The sequence below is a fragment of the Schistocerca nitens genome, chromosome 10 (assembly GCF_023898315.1).
Source record: "Schistocerca nitens isolate TAMUIC-IGC-003100 chromosome 10, iqSchNite1.1, whole genome shotgun sequence".
Taxonomy (NCBI): Eukaryota; Metazoa; Arthropoda; class Insecta; order Orthoptera; family Acrididae; genus Schistocerca; species Schistocerca nitens.
Window position 1 is genome coordinate 72890912 of NC_064623.1, and position 18387 is coordinate 72909298.

General features: G+C 37.3%; 1 protein-coding gene across 11 annotated transcripts in view; it reads left to right on the forward strand.

Annotated features, from left to right (window-relative positions):
* LOC126210188 (putative zinc finger protein 833) overlaps nt 1-18387 on the forward strand; it is an 81885-nt gene that overhangs the window by 10981 nt on the left and 52517 nt on the right. For 10 of the 11 annotated variants that reach the window (XM_049939356.1, XM_049939363.1, XM_049939355.1 and 7 more), the window contains 2 exons: nt 9173-9235; nt 12066-12134. In XM_049939356.1, the coding sequence (XP_049795313.1) occupies nt 9173-9235; nt 12066-12134 (132 nt within the window). Of the gene's footprint in view, nt 1-8806; nt 8930-9172; nt 9236-12065; nt 12135-18387 lie in introns of all 11 variants that reach the window. The other variant, XM_049939357.1, reaches the window with a different exon arrangement.

Sequence of the window (18387 nt, forward strand, 5' to 3'; positions counted from 1 at the left end):
ATCAAGTGAATAAGTTGGGTGTGGCAACTATTCATACCTTAGTTCGTGTAATTTTGCCATGGTGACTGCACATGTGTGCAGGTGTGCATTGTCTTGATGGAAGATGACTTTCTTCCTTGCTAAACCTGGCTTTTCTTCATGTATCTTTTGTTGCAATTTGTCCAGGAGGTTAGCATAGTATTCTCCAGTAATTGTTTGCCCAGTGGGGAGATACTCGACAAACAGAATCCCCTTTGCATCCCAGAACACTGATGCCATGACCTTTCCCGCCAAAGAAATTGTCTTTGCTTTCTTTGATGGTGGAGAATCAGCATGTTTCCACTGCTTTGACTGTTGTTTCGTCTCTGGGTCGAATAGGCACCCAAGTTTCATCTGTGGGCACAAACAATGCGACGAAGCTAGCTGCCTCCTTAAATTGGTTTCTTCATTTTTGACTAATTACTATTAACATTCGTGAGTATAATCTGCATTTTCATAAAAGAGAAAGTTTGGTCTTCAGTTTTAAAGGATATAGCACCAGATCTAATTTTGTGCTTAGTTTTGTGTATGTAATTAATTTGCTAATTCATTTTGATTATTCCTAGTTAATATCTTTTGTTATAGGGTTAAATCAGTAATTGTTTTGCAACTTAAATTTTATTTGTTGACTTATAAACTAATGTAAATTATGTAATAAAGATAAACATTTGGAAAAAGAATCGCTAGGCTTTTAAAGATATTTATTTGGCTCTATTCGGAAACATGTTAGGAAAGCCAGCTTTTGATCAATTCCAGTTTCGTCAAAAGTATTGTTTGTATAACTATATCTGTTAATTTCATCATTTAAACAAATAATTCAGCTTAAACCTAGTAGTAGAAGAAATTGTTAAAAAGGAAGAATTTTTCCATTCATTTAGGTGATTGAATGAAGTATGTTTTAATTGTAATTTCTGTAACTTTAACATCGAACAGTGTATAGTTTCAGTACCTATTATTGTGATGATATATAAAGGCCCGGTTTTTAGTCCCAAGACAGTCAGTCCACGGCCGAGTTTCAGACAAGAAACTTCTGTTGGTTAGAACAATAATAATGCATCAACTTAACTGTGAAATAAGTGTAACGCAATTAGGCCATGTATTAAAACAATGACAGTGTCTGTTCAATACATACCTTATTATTCTGCAAGCATTGCGTGGTTAGATTTTTACTGCTCATAGATATTTAACAGTAAACTATTGTAGCAGAATGCTGATGTTTGCCTGCAACCTATTAGTGAGGCTTATTAAAATTTGCCAATAGTTAACTGGCCATATTAGCTGTGTATATTGGGGGGTTGTGGACAGTGAAAGTAAAGAACTGTGAAACGCTACTGTGCACCTGTTCTCTAAATCATTTATAGTAGTCAGTGTTGAACTTCCACCTCCTATTTTTCGGCCAGTATAACAACGCAGTACATTGACACCGAGGACCATCAGGAAAGAAATAAAGCAGGCGAACTTCACAACCAGTGCAAAAAATCTTGTTCATTTCTTCTAAAAGGGGCCAAATATTGTTCTGGTATGTCCATTCTCATGTATTTTTGATCCAGCGTCAAGAGTTGCAACACCCATCTTGCAGATAATTTCTAAGTTTTCTTTTGAAATATGATATACCCTTTCAGATGACATCTGGCAAGCGGGAGCAATTTCACACACTTTCAATCGGCAATCCTCCACGACCATTTTGTGCACTTTTGCAGTGATGTCTGGAGCAGTGACACATCTTTGCCAAACACTGTGCAGATCATCATCCAAGCTCTCCCAACCCAATTTGAATTCATGTGTCAACTTGGCAACAGTTGAATATGAATGAGAACAGTCCCCCATTGTATTCTGGAAATCGGCATGTATGTCCTCCGCTTTCATACCTTTCTTTATGAAATGCTTAATCATTGCTCGAGTCTCAATTTTTTTTCCATCTTCGCCAATCACTATGTGGTAACAACAACAGAGCCATACCACCACAGCTCTCTTCCAGGAGCACTGATGTGGCATGTGTTTACAGACAACAGTCCAATGAATATCACATGAACAACTCATTGTGCTAGTGCTGACCTCTTGTGGTGATTCCAAGAACTTTTCAAACCACCCTCTTATTTCTTGGCATAGAATCTGAATATGCAATAAAGGGGGTGGGGGATTCCCACTTGAAAATATGAAGTTGACCATGGGGGTGGCTGGTTATGTGGTGGCCAGTTGTAGCACAGACCAATGTCCTCTTTACAAATATTAACTTCTCATCTAGAATTTATTTTATTTTATTTATTTATTTATTTCATTCAGTGTTTCATTTTCGAGATATTTAGTTATCACAAATTAAAACAGTCACCATTTATACTTGATAGACAAAGTTAGTTACTTATCGCAAGTGTCGGACTTCACACGACATTTGATTAAATAGACAGCACATGAGTAAAGGTTCTCATCTCGTTCATGTGTATCTGTTGCACAAATACTATCCAGTAGTGCACTAGATTACATCCATTAGTAATAAACGTTTCTCAATTTAGTCAGTTATGAGTATTGAAACTGCCTGTCTGTTTTAAGTTTGAATGTATTGCCTTTGCAGTGACATTATAGTCACCATGTTCTTAATGTTGTCACATGTTCACTATGTCACTGGTCAAAGCTGATGACCGGTATCACAATTTCCTCTCTGTTGGTTATGTCTTTCTCCAACAGAATGTTTCCATCTATTAGGGCATATATTTACTAAGTTTTATTCGAGTAGCTCCTAGTGTTCCAGAGTTACACTGATATGTCACTACATTCCCATCCCATCCCCACAAATAGAGCTGCAAGAATTGCATTATTCTGACAGTATCTTTTTTCCCTTGTTTACGTATCACTCCCCAAGACCTGTGTACTAAATTTGGTTGAAGTTTCTCCTTGCCTTTGGAAACTATGCTTTCATGTCATTCCAACATACTCATCACCTTTCCTAATAGTTCTTTGATTGTGTAAGTCTCTTAGTGTTTTTTTCCAGATATTAAGCCATGTGTAACAAATTTGGTGGCTTCAGGTGTTCTCGAGTTCTGCTTTCCAGTTGTCACTGAATGTCATCAGTGCTGTCACCGATCATACAAGCAACCACAAAAAGTGTAGTGTACCTCAGTTTGATTATTTTTGTGTCAACACCTTCTCCTCCACACTTACCCTCCCACCTCACTCCTAAGGGTGCAGGGGTTGTCTTATCCTAGCATCATGTTTCACCAGATAATAAGTCATACATGTATCAGATTTTGCTGAAATTGTTCCAGGCATTGCCAAGTTATGGTTGTGTGTCATTTTTCCTACCCATTCTCCATAAAGAACGGCTCTACATTTTATGAAAGCCATTCACGTGCTGTGCTTGTTCACAGTATGCTGGTAATGTGTCTCTATCAAGTTGGAGGCAACCAGTGGGGTATTGATATGGTAGTCAGTGATAATTTGCTACCTAGATAAATTTTCGTGCCACTTTATGTAAATACAGAAAATTTAGATAGCGCCATCCGCTCTAATTCATATCTTTTGCCACTACAACAAATATTTGTATTTCATACAAAATCATTAATTACATTTCAACATAAAAAAGCATATGAATATATGTAATAATTGCTGAAGTCATATTTGGAATACCGGCAATATTGTATCATAATGCGACAAAAAGAAAATCGGTCCAAATCGCGAATGGTGTTTATTTTTTTGATTGACATAGAATGAAAAATGAGAGAAAACTCATTGCCTTGATGGCTATTTAATCTTGGATTATTGCTGGAGTATTACACAGCTGCAACATGGTTTTTATGAAGGGAGGTTAACATCATTGACACACTGTCAGTTACATTATAGTTGACTTGGTGCATTTTTGACAGTTCCTACCAGGTAGAATTATACAGATAGACAATTTTTTTTAATAGTTGTATATTTGAGTGCTGATATGTTGGATAAGGAAATAAGTACAGGGGGGAAAGAGAGTGTCGGGCTCTCACCTGTAGTGATATCTGAAGTACTGAGTTTTGACTTCTTGTTATGGATTGACAAAATACCACAACCAACAATAAACTGTGGGTTGATGAGTGACCCATAAGGCACAGCAGACACCTGTCAGAGCCTCTCACAAAGAAGTCATTGTACTCTATCAACCACATATTGGTCATGAGAGGCTTGCCTGTGAGTTCATCTGATAGTGTGTATGAGGTGCCCTCATGACAGTGTATGAGTGGTAGTTATAAAGTTTTAGTGTTATTGTGAAAAAATAAAATTACTTAATGCAGGAACGTGTTTGCAGTTGTGGTGCACATTGGAGTCCCTTAACCACAGCACCACAAAGGCCACTAGGGCATCCAAATCAACTGTCACACAATGTTCACAAAGAAGTGTCGTGTGGTAATTCATTTTCGGCAGCTGCAGAAATGTCACAGCTGAGTCATGACAATGAGCTGCTTTATCAGTGCGTTGTGCTATTCTCTCTCAGTTCCTCTGGTGGCATTTGAAATGTAACAGCTCATTCTTCATATGATTCCGAGAACTGATTTAGCTTACCTTTCACACAAAACGATCAGATTCAGGTTGCTTAATTAACTGTTACATCATTAGGTAGGATCCATGTAGGTAATTTCACTTTTGAACAATGAAATATAATTTTCAGTAACATCATGTCAAGTTTCTCATCAGTCTTGCATCCATCCACTGCAGGGAACATATAATCAATTTGTTTGGTTACAGTTAGAAGCGTTCTGTTATGAACAATCAAATAATAAAACATACACCAAACATACTGATTTTATAATGTTTGAAACCTGTAACTACTCGGATTAACATACTAAAAAGTCAGCTTAATATGCAATTGGTAATTATCACAACATAATTACTGAAACACATAAAACAAAATCTTATTGATGGTATAACCAAAGTGATTATTTGGACTATTCTAATATTTATTGAAATTCTATTCATATAAAAAAAAATGTACGCATATTTGAAACCAGAAACATGTTAGGAAGATCTGGGATGGGGTAGTTGTAGAGCAGTTAACAACAATGTAATCAGCATTATTTATTCAAATCATTTCACTTATTTTTCCATGAAAAAGACAGATGTGTATTTGACATTGTATAGTATTTTATGTAATTCAACTGTAATCACTGAACGATAACATTTTCTGTAATAGTGAACAACTTCTGCGATAGTTATTAAGAAAATTACAATACATGATGGCGTTCTGACTGCCAGTGACTGTATATAAGGCCCACGAGGAAAAGTGTAGTACAGTGTAAGATCTTGATGAGGACTCTGTGACATAATAAATAGCACATCTGAAACAAGAACTGTCTACACATTTATTGAGAACTGTGCAGTTCTCCTGCTCGTTTTCGCTTTACAAACTTCCACGAAACAGTATCTGCAGTGGAGCATCAACAGCAAGATAAGATGGCGATGTTAATTATTATTCTGAAAATACTGAGTTACCTCCACCAAACTGCACATTAATGTTACGAAAAGATGATTAACTTCCAGTTTGTTTTCATTTTTGTGACAGTGTCTTTTATCCCCAGTGTAGCAGGTACCCCACATGTCCTTTGGTACTCTGGCACAGCGACACTAAAGTGTACCTGGGCTGCAGACATGTACCTGCTAACAAACAAGAAGTTAACTAAAAACTTTATTTGTTAACGTTCATTTGTAATGATGACCAAAGTAGGGAAGATGTAATATGCAGACTGGCATAGCAAGGAAAACAGTTCCAAAAAAGAGAAGTTTGTTAACGTGGAAAGTAAATTAGTGTTAAGTATTGTGTGGAGATCTTTGCAGTGTAGCCTTGTATGGAAGTGAAGTGTGGACAATAAACAGTCCAGACGAGAGGAGAAAAGAAGCTTTTGAAAGTTGGAGCTGCAGAAGAATGCTGAGCATTAGGTGGGGAGGTAATTAGTGAGGTGGTACTGAGATTGGTAAGTGAGATAAATGGGGGAGGGGGGGTGGGGAGGGGGGGAGATGAACATTGTAGAGGGAAACCAAGAATTCACTACAGTAAGCAGGGTCATATGTTGCCATAGCTATGCGGAGGTGAAAAGGTTTCTGTGGGATAATAGCTTGGAGAGCTGTGTCAGACCAGTCTACAGGCTAAAGACCACATGTTTCATTTTTTGCAACAGTAATTAATATTTTATGTTTACCCTTCACACGTGTTACACTCATCTGAGTGAAGTTGAAAACTGAACCCGAACCAGTGGTGGATACATATGGGGGCACGTAGGGTGTGCACCCCTGCTTTCGGGGCTGCCCGCATTGCCATCTGCACCGGCCCCGTCAGCCAGCCCGCACGCTATTCATTCATTTTTTTCATCCGTCAACTCAACTGAATCGAGTTATCGAGTAGTTGTACTTCCCTATGTAGCACGCATGTCCATGTCATCATATTTTATACATTTCTGTCTGGCACATAGATAGTTAACACATACCTACGAGCAAAGTCGCGGCCATTGTAGTGGTCTCGATATGTTATTCTGTGTGGCAATTGTTCAAGAAAAGTCGTGAATATTCTACTGTTTTCTTGTACAGAGAACCTTCAATAGATGCGTTACAAATATGGACAGTTTGCCGAAGAGGAAGCTAGTTTACATTCAGAAGCATAAACGTCCTTAATGATTGTGATTCTGTTATGCAAGCATTGTCTGTTTGTCCTGGATCTGACTGTCCTACTTTGCACAGGCTGTACAAAATATTTGCTTGTCTAACTGCATCTATTGCTACAGCAGAAATAAATTTTTCAGTATTGCAGCATACAAAGACGTGACTGAGGTCGACAATGGAAGAGGATCGACTTAATGGCTTAGCTCTATTGAACACTCGTCCTGGCATTGATTGTCCTATTGACGATGTAATTAATCAATTTGCCAGGAAGAATAGGTACATAGAATTCATCATTTAAGGAAGAAAATCACAATTGTAACTTTTTTATATCATAATATGGCATTGTCTTGTCTATGTATATAATCAGTGTAGATTAAACTTTCGTAAACTTTGCATGTGACTTGCTTATTTTTTATTACAGTAAAAGTAAATTATTTTTTACTATGGTAAAAGAATTTTTTACGGTAAAAGTAAAGGTAGCTCAAGATATCTTTAGCGCCCCCCTCCTTGAGGTTTTTCTGTATCCACCACTGACCTGAACACCTTCCAACTCATAGTACTCAAAGATGGTACTGTAGTTAGTGAATGAATACTGCATTTGTTAAGAGGAAACTGGATATTTCAGAAAAAATGTAGTGCCCTTTTAAGTTACTGTTGTGAGGATGGATGTGCAAGCCGTTGCTCTCACCACATCAAGGTTCTCAAGAGGTCTCCAGCTATGTTTTGGCCCCATAATGAGACACTTAAGTGTACATTTCTAGTGTTCTAACCTGACGACCATTTTAGTTCCTGCAAATAATATTTCTCACCCATTTTTAGGTAGAAAAGGTTAGTACTTTTGAGATCCCTGTTAGTACATCGTGCACTGGTGTCACCGTAAGGTGTGCACGCTTCTTGCCTCAGATGTTGTTCTTCGCTGGGGTCCTTTTGCTGAGCTGCTTCCACACTGCAACCCCCCCCCCCCTTCTTCCCCTCCCCCTAAGTTCTCCTTCAAGTGCTTCATTTTAATAACACAGTACAGATTTTAGCCATGATGGCAAGGTCAACAGCACTGAAATAGACTGTTACATTTTCTCTTTTGGTATTACAATTTTAGTTGAATTTCCTGAGGGTTGGGGAACATATTACTATGCTGTTTAGTCCATTTATAACCATCATAATCTGTATTCTTGTTTCTTGCATTGTTCTTGATAACATGTTTTAGACGTTTCTGCTCTTTCCTTGCTCCTAAAAATAGTTCCTTGTGCCCCTCCTACTTCTACCAAATTAATAGTTCCTGACTGCCCTTACACATAATTTGAATAACATTTCGTGTTGTGCATTTTCAGTAGACTTTAGCCACCATTTCATGATAGTGCCTCCTTATTGTGTTCTTTGTTTTATAAATTTTTAACATTTCAGTAACATTTGATGTTGACACAAGGCCCAAACTCACCCATACTGGATGTAGGCAGGAGAATAATGGAGGTGGCATGCAATTAGTGTACAACCAACAGCGTAACCTCGAATCTCATAAAAATTCTTTTTATATAACACCAAACAAATGTGGCTCACTGTTATACAGCAGGTGAGACTCCATGTGTGAAGTTGCTAGGCATCCAGATGCATAATAAACTGAAGCGGCACTATCTCAAGGATAAAAGCTCAATTCTGCATTCTTTGCACCCAGAAATCCTTTTCATTGTGTTGAGCTGCACTAGCATGCTTTTACTTAGTATTGTCTTACAGCACAATTTTCTGGGTATTGCAATAAAGTTGAAAGAAGTTTTCAGTATACGCAAGCATGCAATAAGAATATTGTCTAAAGTTGAGAACCATAAGAGAACTTGTGATTGTTACACTTACATGATGATAAATTACTTCGGAGTGGTATCTGTACTTAATGACAAGGGTGAATTTAGGATGAACTCTGCAATTCACTACAACAATAGTAGTGATAAAATGACTTCCACATAAACTGTTCATTCCTCTGTAGGGCTCAGAATGGAGTTTTATACTCTGATGCAAAGGTTTAAAACAGGTTGCTAGTAGAAATCGGATTGGAAACCTCATAACTTGAAAAGCAGAGTAAGGGATACGTATCAGAATACTGCATTGTGTTACACAGACACTAAGTTTGCGAGTATATAGCCAGCCGACAGTGTTTTGTGTAAAGTAATTATTTTGTTTGCAGTATTGTATAAAACCAACAGCTGAGTGCTATAATGGAACAAGCAGTGGCAGTTTTTGCAGTTGCTGTTTTTCTCCTAATATGAACACACAAAGTAATCTAGAAGTAGTACCCAGAACTGTCCGTGTGAGTACATTAGCACTAGTCATAATTTGTTCTTAGTATACGTTGTGGAAATGAGCTGCAGATGTTGTTTGTGCCTATCAATGTACAACTTGATTTATTACAAATGCCTAAAGCCTGTGTTTTATTATGTGATTTATGCTAAACAATGTGTGAAATGAATTAATAAATGACAGTTCTTTCTATTGACCGTTGCTCTTCTCTCTAATGTTGTGCTAATGTGTCTGGCCTGTTGTCTGCTCACAGGCATCTACAGGAGAGGAAGCGGCACACGCACTGTCTGGCGAGATAGAAATCAAAGAGGAACCAGTAAGTCATATTAATGGAAATATTCATTGTGGCTTTTCATTGGTGTATTTCTTTTTGTGCAGCCATCATTAAAATATTCAGTCCATTGTCTCCCCAACAAATCATTGTGCACAGGTAAAAAGTAGGTGTATGGATGTACACATGGCTACTGCCGTGTGTGTGTGTGTGTGTGTGTGTGTGTGTGTGTGTGTGTGTTTGCTTGTTTGTTTGTACCTTTGTAGGTAACTGTATGCAGAATTGAAGTTCCATAAAGGATAATAAGTTTTTGGCCCATTAGTTATGTTATTTGTGAAAAGATAACACTAAGAATATAAATTCAGAGATATGCTACTTTGCTACTTAAAAGCTTTTGAACTTTAATCAAAAGCTGAGCAGAAGTATGGCAGTGCCTCAGTTTCATTCATTTCACCCGCACATCATGTCGAGTGTTCCCATAATGGAAAAGGTTCTTTTGGGATGTGGCATGAATAAAGTTATACATTGACAGCAGCAGGCATTGCTGTAAAGTATACTAATACCAAAACAAGTCTCATGCTGGCCTATTAATGCTGATAATTATGAAACATACAGACCTGTGAAGCTCTCCTGTTGATCAAATAAACCTATGATCATTTGTTCTGCTCCTCCTTGTATACCTTCAATAACCTCAGTTATTCCTATTTGAAATTTGTTCCACACGCTTTAGCAATATTCTTAGATGGGACACACTGATGCTGTTAAACAGTCTCTCTTTTACATTGCTTTGAATTCATATTGATATCTGACAGAATATTTTCGCAGGTGTTTTCAGTTAGTGCTTAATTTAAAATAACTGCATCATCCACAAAAGTCTGAAGGTACTATTAATATTTTCTGCCAGATCGTTAATGTACAACATGAATAGCAAATGTCCCAACACACTTCCCTGGGGCACACCTAAAGTTGCGTCTACATCTATCCAGTTGATATTCCATCCTGGAGTTTCTTTTGCTTGATTTCAGTTTTACTTCCAGTGTTCCCCTGCAGTGTTTACAGAGACTAGTTACTAACATTCCATTTCTTCCCCCTATAGTGATCCCCTACAATTGCGTCCTCTCTGTCTAGAAATGCTCTGTCCAGTCACAAATTACATCGTAATTGCCTTACTTCGTGTTACTCTGGCGCTGAGTCAAGTGCTACCTGAAGACTCGTATGTTGTTTCTGTGTTCAACATAAATTTAATTTTATAGAATTCCTTTCTGTTTTCAAGACCTTTAATTCTCGTGCTGCTCTATTGTTCAAAAATTAGCCGAGAAATTTGGAAACTGAGGTTGATATAAACATAAATGTTTTTACTAAAGAGTTATTTGGGAGGGTTGGACATCATAATCCCCATGGATCGTCACCCACATCCCCCCCCCCCCCCCCTCCCCGCTCCCACCTCCCTTTTCTCAGATACGCACTTGCCCACAAGGAATATTGTTGCTTTTTGACATTGTCAGTATTTATTCCTAAATTCTTGACACTTTCTACAACACCACTATTTAAGTGAATGCATTGTGCAACATTTCAACACAACACAAAGAACTTGATAGTTACATTGACCAATCTCAGCAATAACTGAAACTATTAGTGCTTAAAATTTCTATAAGTATTACATACATAGCATCCAGATCCTTCTAGAGCAGGATGTATTTCAAATGAATTTTAGTATGATTGTCTTAATTGAAATTATTTTACAGGTATAATTTTCAAAATGTTTTCTGGAAGTAATTATGTTTATAAATATAACAGAGGGAAACATTCCACGTGGGAAAAATATATCTAAAAACAAAGATGATGTGACTTACCAAACGAAAGTGCTGGCCTGTTGATAGACACACAAACACACACAAAATTCAAGCTTTCACAACCAACGGTTGCTTCATCAGGAAAGAGGGAAGGAGAGGGAAAGACAAAAGGATCTGGGTTTTAAGGGAGAGGGTAAGGAGTCATTCCAATCCCGGGAGCGGAAAGACTTACCTTACTTTTGTGAGTATGTTTGTGTGTCTATCAACATGCCAGCACTTTCGTTTGGTAAGTCACATCATCTTTGTTTTTAGATATAATTATGTATATAGATATTTATGCACCTAATAATTAATAATGAAGGTTGCAAATTTGGACAATATAAAAACTATCGGCTTCTTGTCATTGTATAATTGTCAGTTGAATTATCGGTAATAAAACTAGAAAAATAAGAAAAAACAAATTTTGTTTGCATAAAAACTGAAGCATAATAATAATATTAGTTTCACTGTAAAGTGCTTTTTGACTCATTTAATTTAACATTTGTGATTACTAATTTTTGTGGCTGAAGACTAATGTTGCTAAATGGATCAATATGAAAAATAAAATGGTGTGCTGGTGATCAAATATATACAAAATTATCTGTAAATGTGTATTGTATAGTTTAAATATAAAAATTAATCCACGTCAGGCCGAAATTTATGCAGAATCGAATAATCAGTTGAAGTATGAAAGTTCTGAGGAGGCAAGATTCATTAAAAGTGCTGAACTGCTCTCCTGACATTGTGTGCCCAATGTGCAATATGTACTGTATGTGTATTTGTACTCTAGCTCTAGAAAGAATCAATGCTGGAAGCTAACAAGTTTTATGGCTTTTGTGTGTGTCAGAAAAGTAACCATTCTTTTTGTGTATCAGTCTTAGGGGATGTACAGCTTGCTTAATATGTGAACTTTAGTTCAAGTCTCAACCCTGAGAAATAAGGTCTTACTATGTGCAGAATAGTATAATAAATTACTATTGTGCATGTAATTTTTAATTTATTTTGGGTGTCTGTCTGAACCCATTCGGTTTCCTTACCTGCAGATATTGACTGAACCCTATCAGCAATCACTGGAAGAAATTGAACAGATCTTCATAAAAGAAGAGAACATTGTAAGTATTACTAGCTATTCTTTTCCACATGTGTGGTAGCATTTTACTCAGTTCTTAATTACATGGTGTGTCTTGTATTGATGTTCCTTTTTTAAATTGTGCCAGTACAAAAAAGAGATAATATACTGCAAATTAATGTATGAGTGTAAGACTTGTTCAAAAAGTGAGACACAAGTTACTAGATTTCATCAGGTTTGTAACTGAATTACTCACTAAGTTCTAAATTTTCCTGTACTGAAAACTGCTGCTATCATCAGTGTTATTACTAAATCTTGTGTTCATTCTTACCGTTGTTAACTGTAGCTAAAGAATCTAGATGATGACTATTAACAATAGCGACTGTAATGGCGAAAACAGGTTTAGATTAGGAAGGTCGATTTAATAGGTGACAAACTTCAGTAAAATTCACCTTTCAACAGATCATCTTAAAAGAGAATATTGCATGCAATATTAGGAGTAATCTCCCTAGTTGATATCCTGTAGGAATCTTAATTACTGTTACCTCAGTATTACTTTCACAACTGTCCTCCTGTTTGGTAGGAGCCGCTCTCCATTTGCACCTGTCAGTTTGTGCCGGTGCCGAGCCGGCTCAGCCAGCATTGTTAGATTAAAAAAAAATACCCTTTTATTATCAGTAATTATGGATTTCACTGGTGCACTGCTGTTTTGTAATATTGTGCCTGAGCAATAGTAACAAGTGTATAATTGTGAAGGAATAAATACCTAAAAATTAAATAGTTGATGATGTGGGCTTGGTATGCTCAAAGGTTTTAACAATAGTGTTTGAACTCACATCTTGTAGGTGGCTCTATGGGAGAGGACAAAATAACGCAAAAGTCGCCTAATGTAATGTAGGGGCACCTGTACTGCCCTCAGAGTTCTTGAAAATGACACACACAATTCCTGTTGTCGTATAAGGCCCCAGTGTTAATAGGAGCCCTTTACAGTGGGCTGTTCTGTGGGTGATTGTTAATAAAACATTAAACCAGTGTGTCTGAAGAAACAAAAAAATTATTTTACTTTAACTTCTGGTGTTTTGAGTTTAGAGGAATTGTTTCCTTTTCATGTTATTTCCTTCTCTGATCACATTTTTTTTCTTTTTTGTGCATCATAGTTTAAATACATTTATTTGTTTTCCTAATGTTGCATACAACTCCAGTGTAACAATTTTTGTAGTCTCAAGTGTAGCTGTTCCTCACCTTTCTTCCTTTTTCAAACCAGAATCATTGTGATTTTACCATTGAGTTTAACTTGAGCAACAGGGAATTCTCAGATCCTCAACTGATTGATAAATATACACAATTCTTCGAGTGCCTCATCTTCAAAGCAAGTGGTGATCATTAGCGTGTTCTGCTGTGCGCCCATAACTTTTCTGAACAGCAATTCTTTTCTCAACCCAAACCTGGGTTCTTTAGCTAGGATAATGTTTTATGTCCTGGACCACATCTGCTATTAATCTTTCCTTGAACTGTTGGTTGGGACTGGTGATATTTATTATGGTGCATTATGTTGCCAAAGTATTAGAGTTTGCTTTTCTTGATGGTATTGAGAATTTTTAAATTTTTGCTCATGCGGTGCAGTACTTCCACATTTGTGACTTTATCTGTCCATTGTATCCTCAGTATTCTCCGATATGCCCACATTCAGATGCCTCCAATTTATTACTTAATATTGATAGAATTGCCTGTGCATTCTTAGTATTACATAAGAATACAAACAGTTACATGTCATAATTCTTAGGCAGTGGGCATAGGACAAAAAATCTTGATACGGTTTCATTGTGGTTCTGAAATGGTTCCACAAAGACACAAATTGCAATGAGACACTCGTATTTTTGTGTTGCAATCTGTATCTGATACTATTTGGGTGTCAGTACATTCTGCATTGTGTAAACTTCTGAAATAAGAGCTTAACAAGCACAAAAATATCACTCTACATATTAGATAACATTTATAACACACAAGTATTATAAATAAGTTACTTTCACATGAGAGAGTTCACCACATTAAATTATAGGTGACATGAGAACATATGACTCTTTTTAATACGCCAATTTTTCTACCATCAAAATATGTAGTTGCAGCTGTGACAAACATGTCATTCGTATGGCTGCGCTGTCTCCTCACAGTGGTTGATGGGATTTGTTCCGTCATCGCATGTAGTTGCAACTGCGATTAGCTGGTACAAATATGTTGTTTGTATGCCTATACTGTGTCCTCACGGTGGTTCCTTACAAAGAAATTCTTCCAATTCTTGTAAAGATACTGGAAGATAACTGCAGGTCTGAAATTACGTTTTTAAGACAGACCACAGTGGCTAGGCAGTATTCAGACCTGTGGATTGTGGACACCTCATGTGACCTGTGTTCCGTGAAGTTTTGGGTACTGCTGTGTGCGTGCATAACAAGCTGCCACAATATTTCAGCACTGTCTTCTAGCCACCTTCAGGGTGAGATATTGTGTGAAAAGCTTGTAAGGGTGTTCCAGGGTAGGTTGTGGTTAGAAATATTGTTAAGAAATTTGATATGCTACACCATTTCTGAGTTAGTTAACATTGAAGTTAGCTGTAAAGACTGTTGTGTGTGCAGTTTCAAGCAGCCCACCATATACAGTTAGTGTCAGCTGTTCTCAAGCATAAATAATAGTACATGAGACTACTCAGCCTTTGGCTCTGCTTCAATCCTTACTGCTGCCCCGTGACCGATTTTTGTATCGTTCTCTTGTTTGGTATTTGGAAACCATAGGAAAAGCAGGTTTGGTGACCTCTCATCTCCAGAGGACAAATTTACGTAAAAGGAAGAAAATGAGCATGGAGCACAAGCTGTACTTCCTTTCGAAAAAAGACAGACTGAAAGAATGGAAAATATGAAACGCAAAATAATATACGTAAAGGCAGCTGGGAAGGAAACTGATGTAGATTTATTCCTACTGAGCATGTGTATGGCTAAGAGTACATCCCACTGCTCTGTTATAGGCGAGTCAAAAAAGAAAGAAAGAGTAAGCAATTTAAAGATGGATGTACAGCTTAAAAATGAGAAATTAAGAGTGTCACACCAGCCATATTATTTGAGACAGGTGATCCTGGGAGCATGATGAGTGTCTTTTTAATATAAATTTATAGTACTGTCCCAATTTTATACTACCTTTTTATGTTCCTTGAAAGTAATTTGACATTTCAATGAAAACTACTTATATTAAAATCTTTACCTCTTTGCTGCCCTCAACCTGTTGATGGTGGGGGTGGTAATGAGGGCTTTAACTGTCTTCACTTCAAAGGAGAAATGTGAAACATATGAGGTATTACTTAACCTTCCAAGATGTGCAAAAATGTAATGAGTATTACAGCCTTGCAACAATGAAAAAAAAAAATATATTTCAGCTAAATTTATCCCAAGATGTGGAACTGAGGAGAAAGTAGCACATACAAAGATGTCCGTGCATGTTTGCAGTTGCATTGATGGGTTTCTAGTGCATAGATTTTTGTACATCAGTTTCTGTAAGTTGCAAAACGTGTGCAAACTGATCGACACTTAATGTGGAATAAAATCTGAATATTGGGTCATCATTTAGAAGTTGCTTCTTTGGTAACTTGAAGAGCGAACCTTGCAGCTTCATGCACCCGTTGTCTGTCACTTGCAAGCAGTTGATCTTCCATATTAGAGCCACATTTTATGCCTAAATTTCTCAGGACTTCAACCTTCCTATCACTTCATCATTGAAACATATCACTGCGTCTAGTACACCAACTTTTAATGTATTTAGTCCTACAAAAACATTCTTGGGTAATCTTTCCCATATGCGATGGTTGAAACTTTATTTTGTATTCTGAGTGATCCCATGAAGACATCTACTAAGCAAAACAGGTTTATTCTGGTCTCTAAAAATTGATTTAGTTTCATTCATAACAGCCTCAGGAAGAGAACACTTATGATGGTATATTTGACCATTTCTTTTGCTTTTTGGTAACCACACCAATATTCTGCTTCTTTAGGGCAAAGTCCGTGAACAGCTTGGTCATCTGTGGACAACTTATGTAAGTAGGTGGCCCATACTGCTTTTCTCATTGCTGTAACATCATTCAGAGGTGCAGTTCGTCTAATGGCCAGTCCATAATAACTCTGAAGAAGGTCTGTTTCAGTTGCCGTCAATCTGCCTTGGCCAGACAGAGATTTTTTTATCAGATAACAACTTTCCTTTCATTTCTCTTTGTAGCTTCCTTAATCTAGCACCCATCCTCTTTTGCACATGTCCACAACACTCCAGATTTGTTACCAAGGTATCACCATAAACATTGAAATCATTAATTTTATTGTAAGCTTTAGAGTCCCCATTGCCTAGGTATTTTGTATATCTAACGTTATAAGTGGGCACTGACCTCTGAAATATTTTTAGAGCTCCATCACACTCCATACCTCCACTGTAACCATGATAATTCTTAGAACACTGATGTTCATTATGTTCTTCGGTGTTACCATTGCAGGTGTGTAAGTACTTAGATAAGCTCTCAACATCAATAACATTTGCATTCTCCAGAGAAGTAGCACTTTAAACACCATTCGAGGGACGATGTCCTCGACGTTGCCACGAGCCATCAAGTGCAACAGCAGTGTCCCTGAGTCCACTAATATTTACAGTTTCTTCTACTGAATATTTCATAGATGCTTTAGACACAACCGTCAAGGCACCTAAAAGTATTTTTATGTACTTGCTGAACCTACTGGGAGGAGGAGCCAATGTCCATCAAACCAAAAAATGTTCGAGCAGCCTTTTTTCCTTTTCCTATTGCATGCATTGCGAACACTAACTTCAAATTCACATAATATGAAGTATGCACTATGCTCGAAGTCATTTTCAAGGTAGATTTATTGCAGGACCTACACAGAATAACTAATTTTGACGCTAAACCCTTCCTGCTACTTTGTTTTTCAGTTATTTCCAGACAGCCTACATCATCACATTGTTTACATTTCACCACTTCCTTTATCAAAGTAGATAAGATGCCCACATCAATAACAATAAATCCACTACAAACAGCGTCATTGTTAACACAAAAATATGAATCACCAGGAGGCGTGCCATGTGGGAGTTTCTTCCCTGAAGAACTGATACATAGGTTACTTTCAACAGTGTGGCTTGCTTTGTTTGTGAACTGGTTACCACGGAATTTCCTGTTATTGAATTTCTTGATGCATGGCATAGTTCGTATTTATTGCACACTAAAGGATATGTACTTCCACAAATATATGTAGCACTTGGGCAACAAACTTTCAGTAACACATGAACAAACTGCTTCAGCGAAACAATAGTAAATACTAGGGAAGATAATCATTTACAGACACTAGAAAGCTGCACTGTTACCAACATACACAATGTATCATACGTATATTCGCTGGAAACAGAAGGTTCATTTATTTTCGAAATAATATTGGTTTCTGTAACAGAAATAAAGGGGCCGTGGCGGCATACATGACCAATTTTTAAAATTTGCCATATATAGGTCATTTTTTGTTTGGAACCCTATAATGTATGTATCGATGTAGTCAGGGGAGACTATAGAATTTAATAAAGTCATAAGAAAATTTCGGTTTTTCCACCTCATATAAGTACCCTGTATCCTTAATACAGTCTTTTATTATAACATTTTAAATGGGCACACAACTATGTAGATGTATATTCACCTAAGCAAAGGTACTCTGTGGCTTGCTCTGTTGTCTTCCCTGATCATGTCCTCAAGATCTGGTTACCTAAGGAATGCATTTTATTTGCTGCTGAATTATATGCAATGTTTAGGGCAATGAAACAGATGAGCTGTGTTAAGACTGCTATGGTCCTTGTATGTTCAAACTCTCTGACTGCTGTTAATTCTCCACAACATTTGTACCCAGCAGATAAAATATTCCATAATATCTAGGACTTCTTCTTGCCTGTAAAGCCTGGGGATGAGGTGTCTTTATTCTGGGTATCAGAGCACATAGGTATTAGGGTAAAAGAAGTGGCAGATGTAACTACCAAGGAGGCATGTCATGATAATCAGATAGTTCACTGTGCCATCCCCCTACATGCTGTCACCTTGTTGTTGAGGTAGACGATCATGTGTTGATGGGAAGAAGATTGGCTGGAACTGACAGGCAGGAAGCTGCACTTAGTAAAGTCAACTCCCTGTCTGTGGCGTACCTCCTTCCAGGCACACACATGGGATAAGGGCCTGTTCACTTGTCTCCACATAGGACACATCCGTGGGACACATTGCTTCT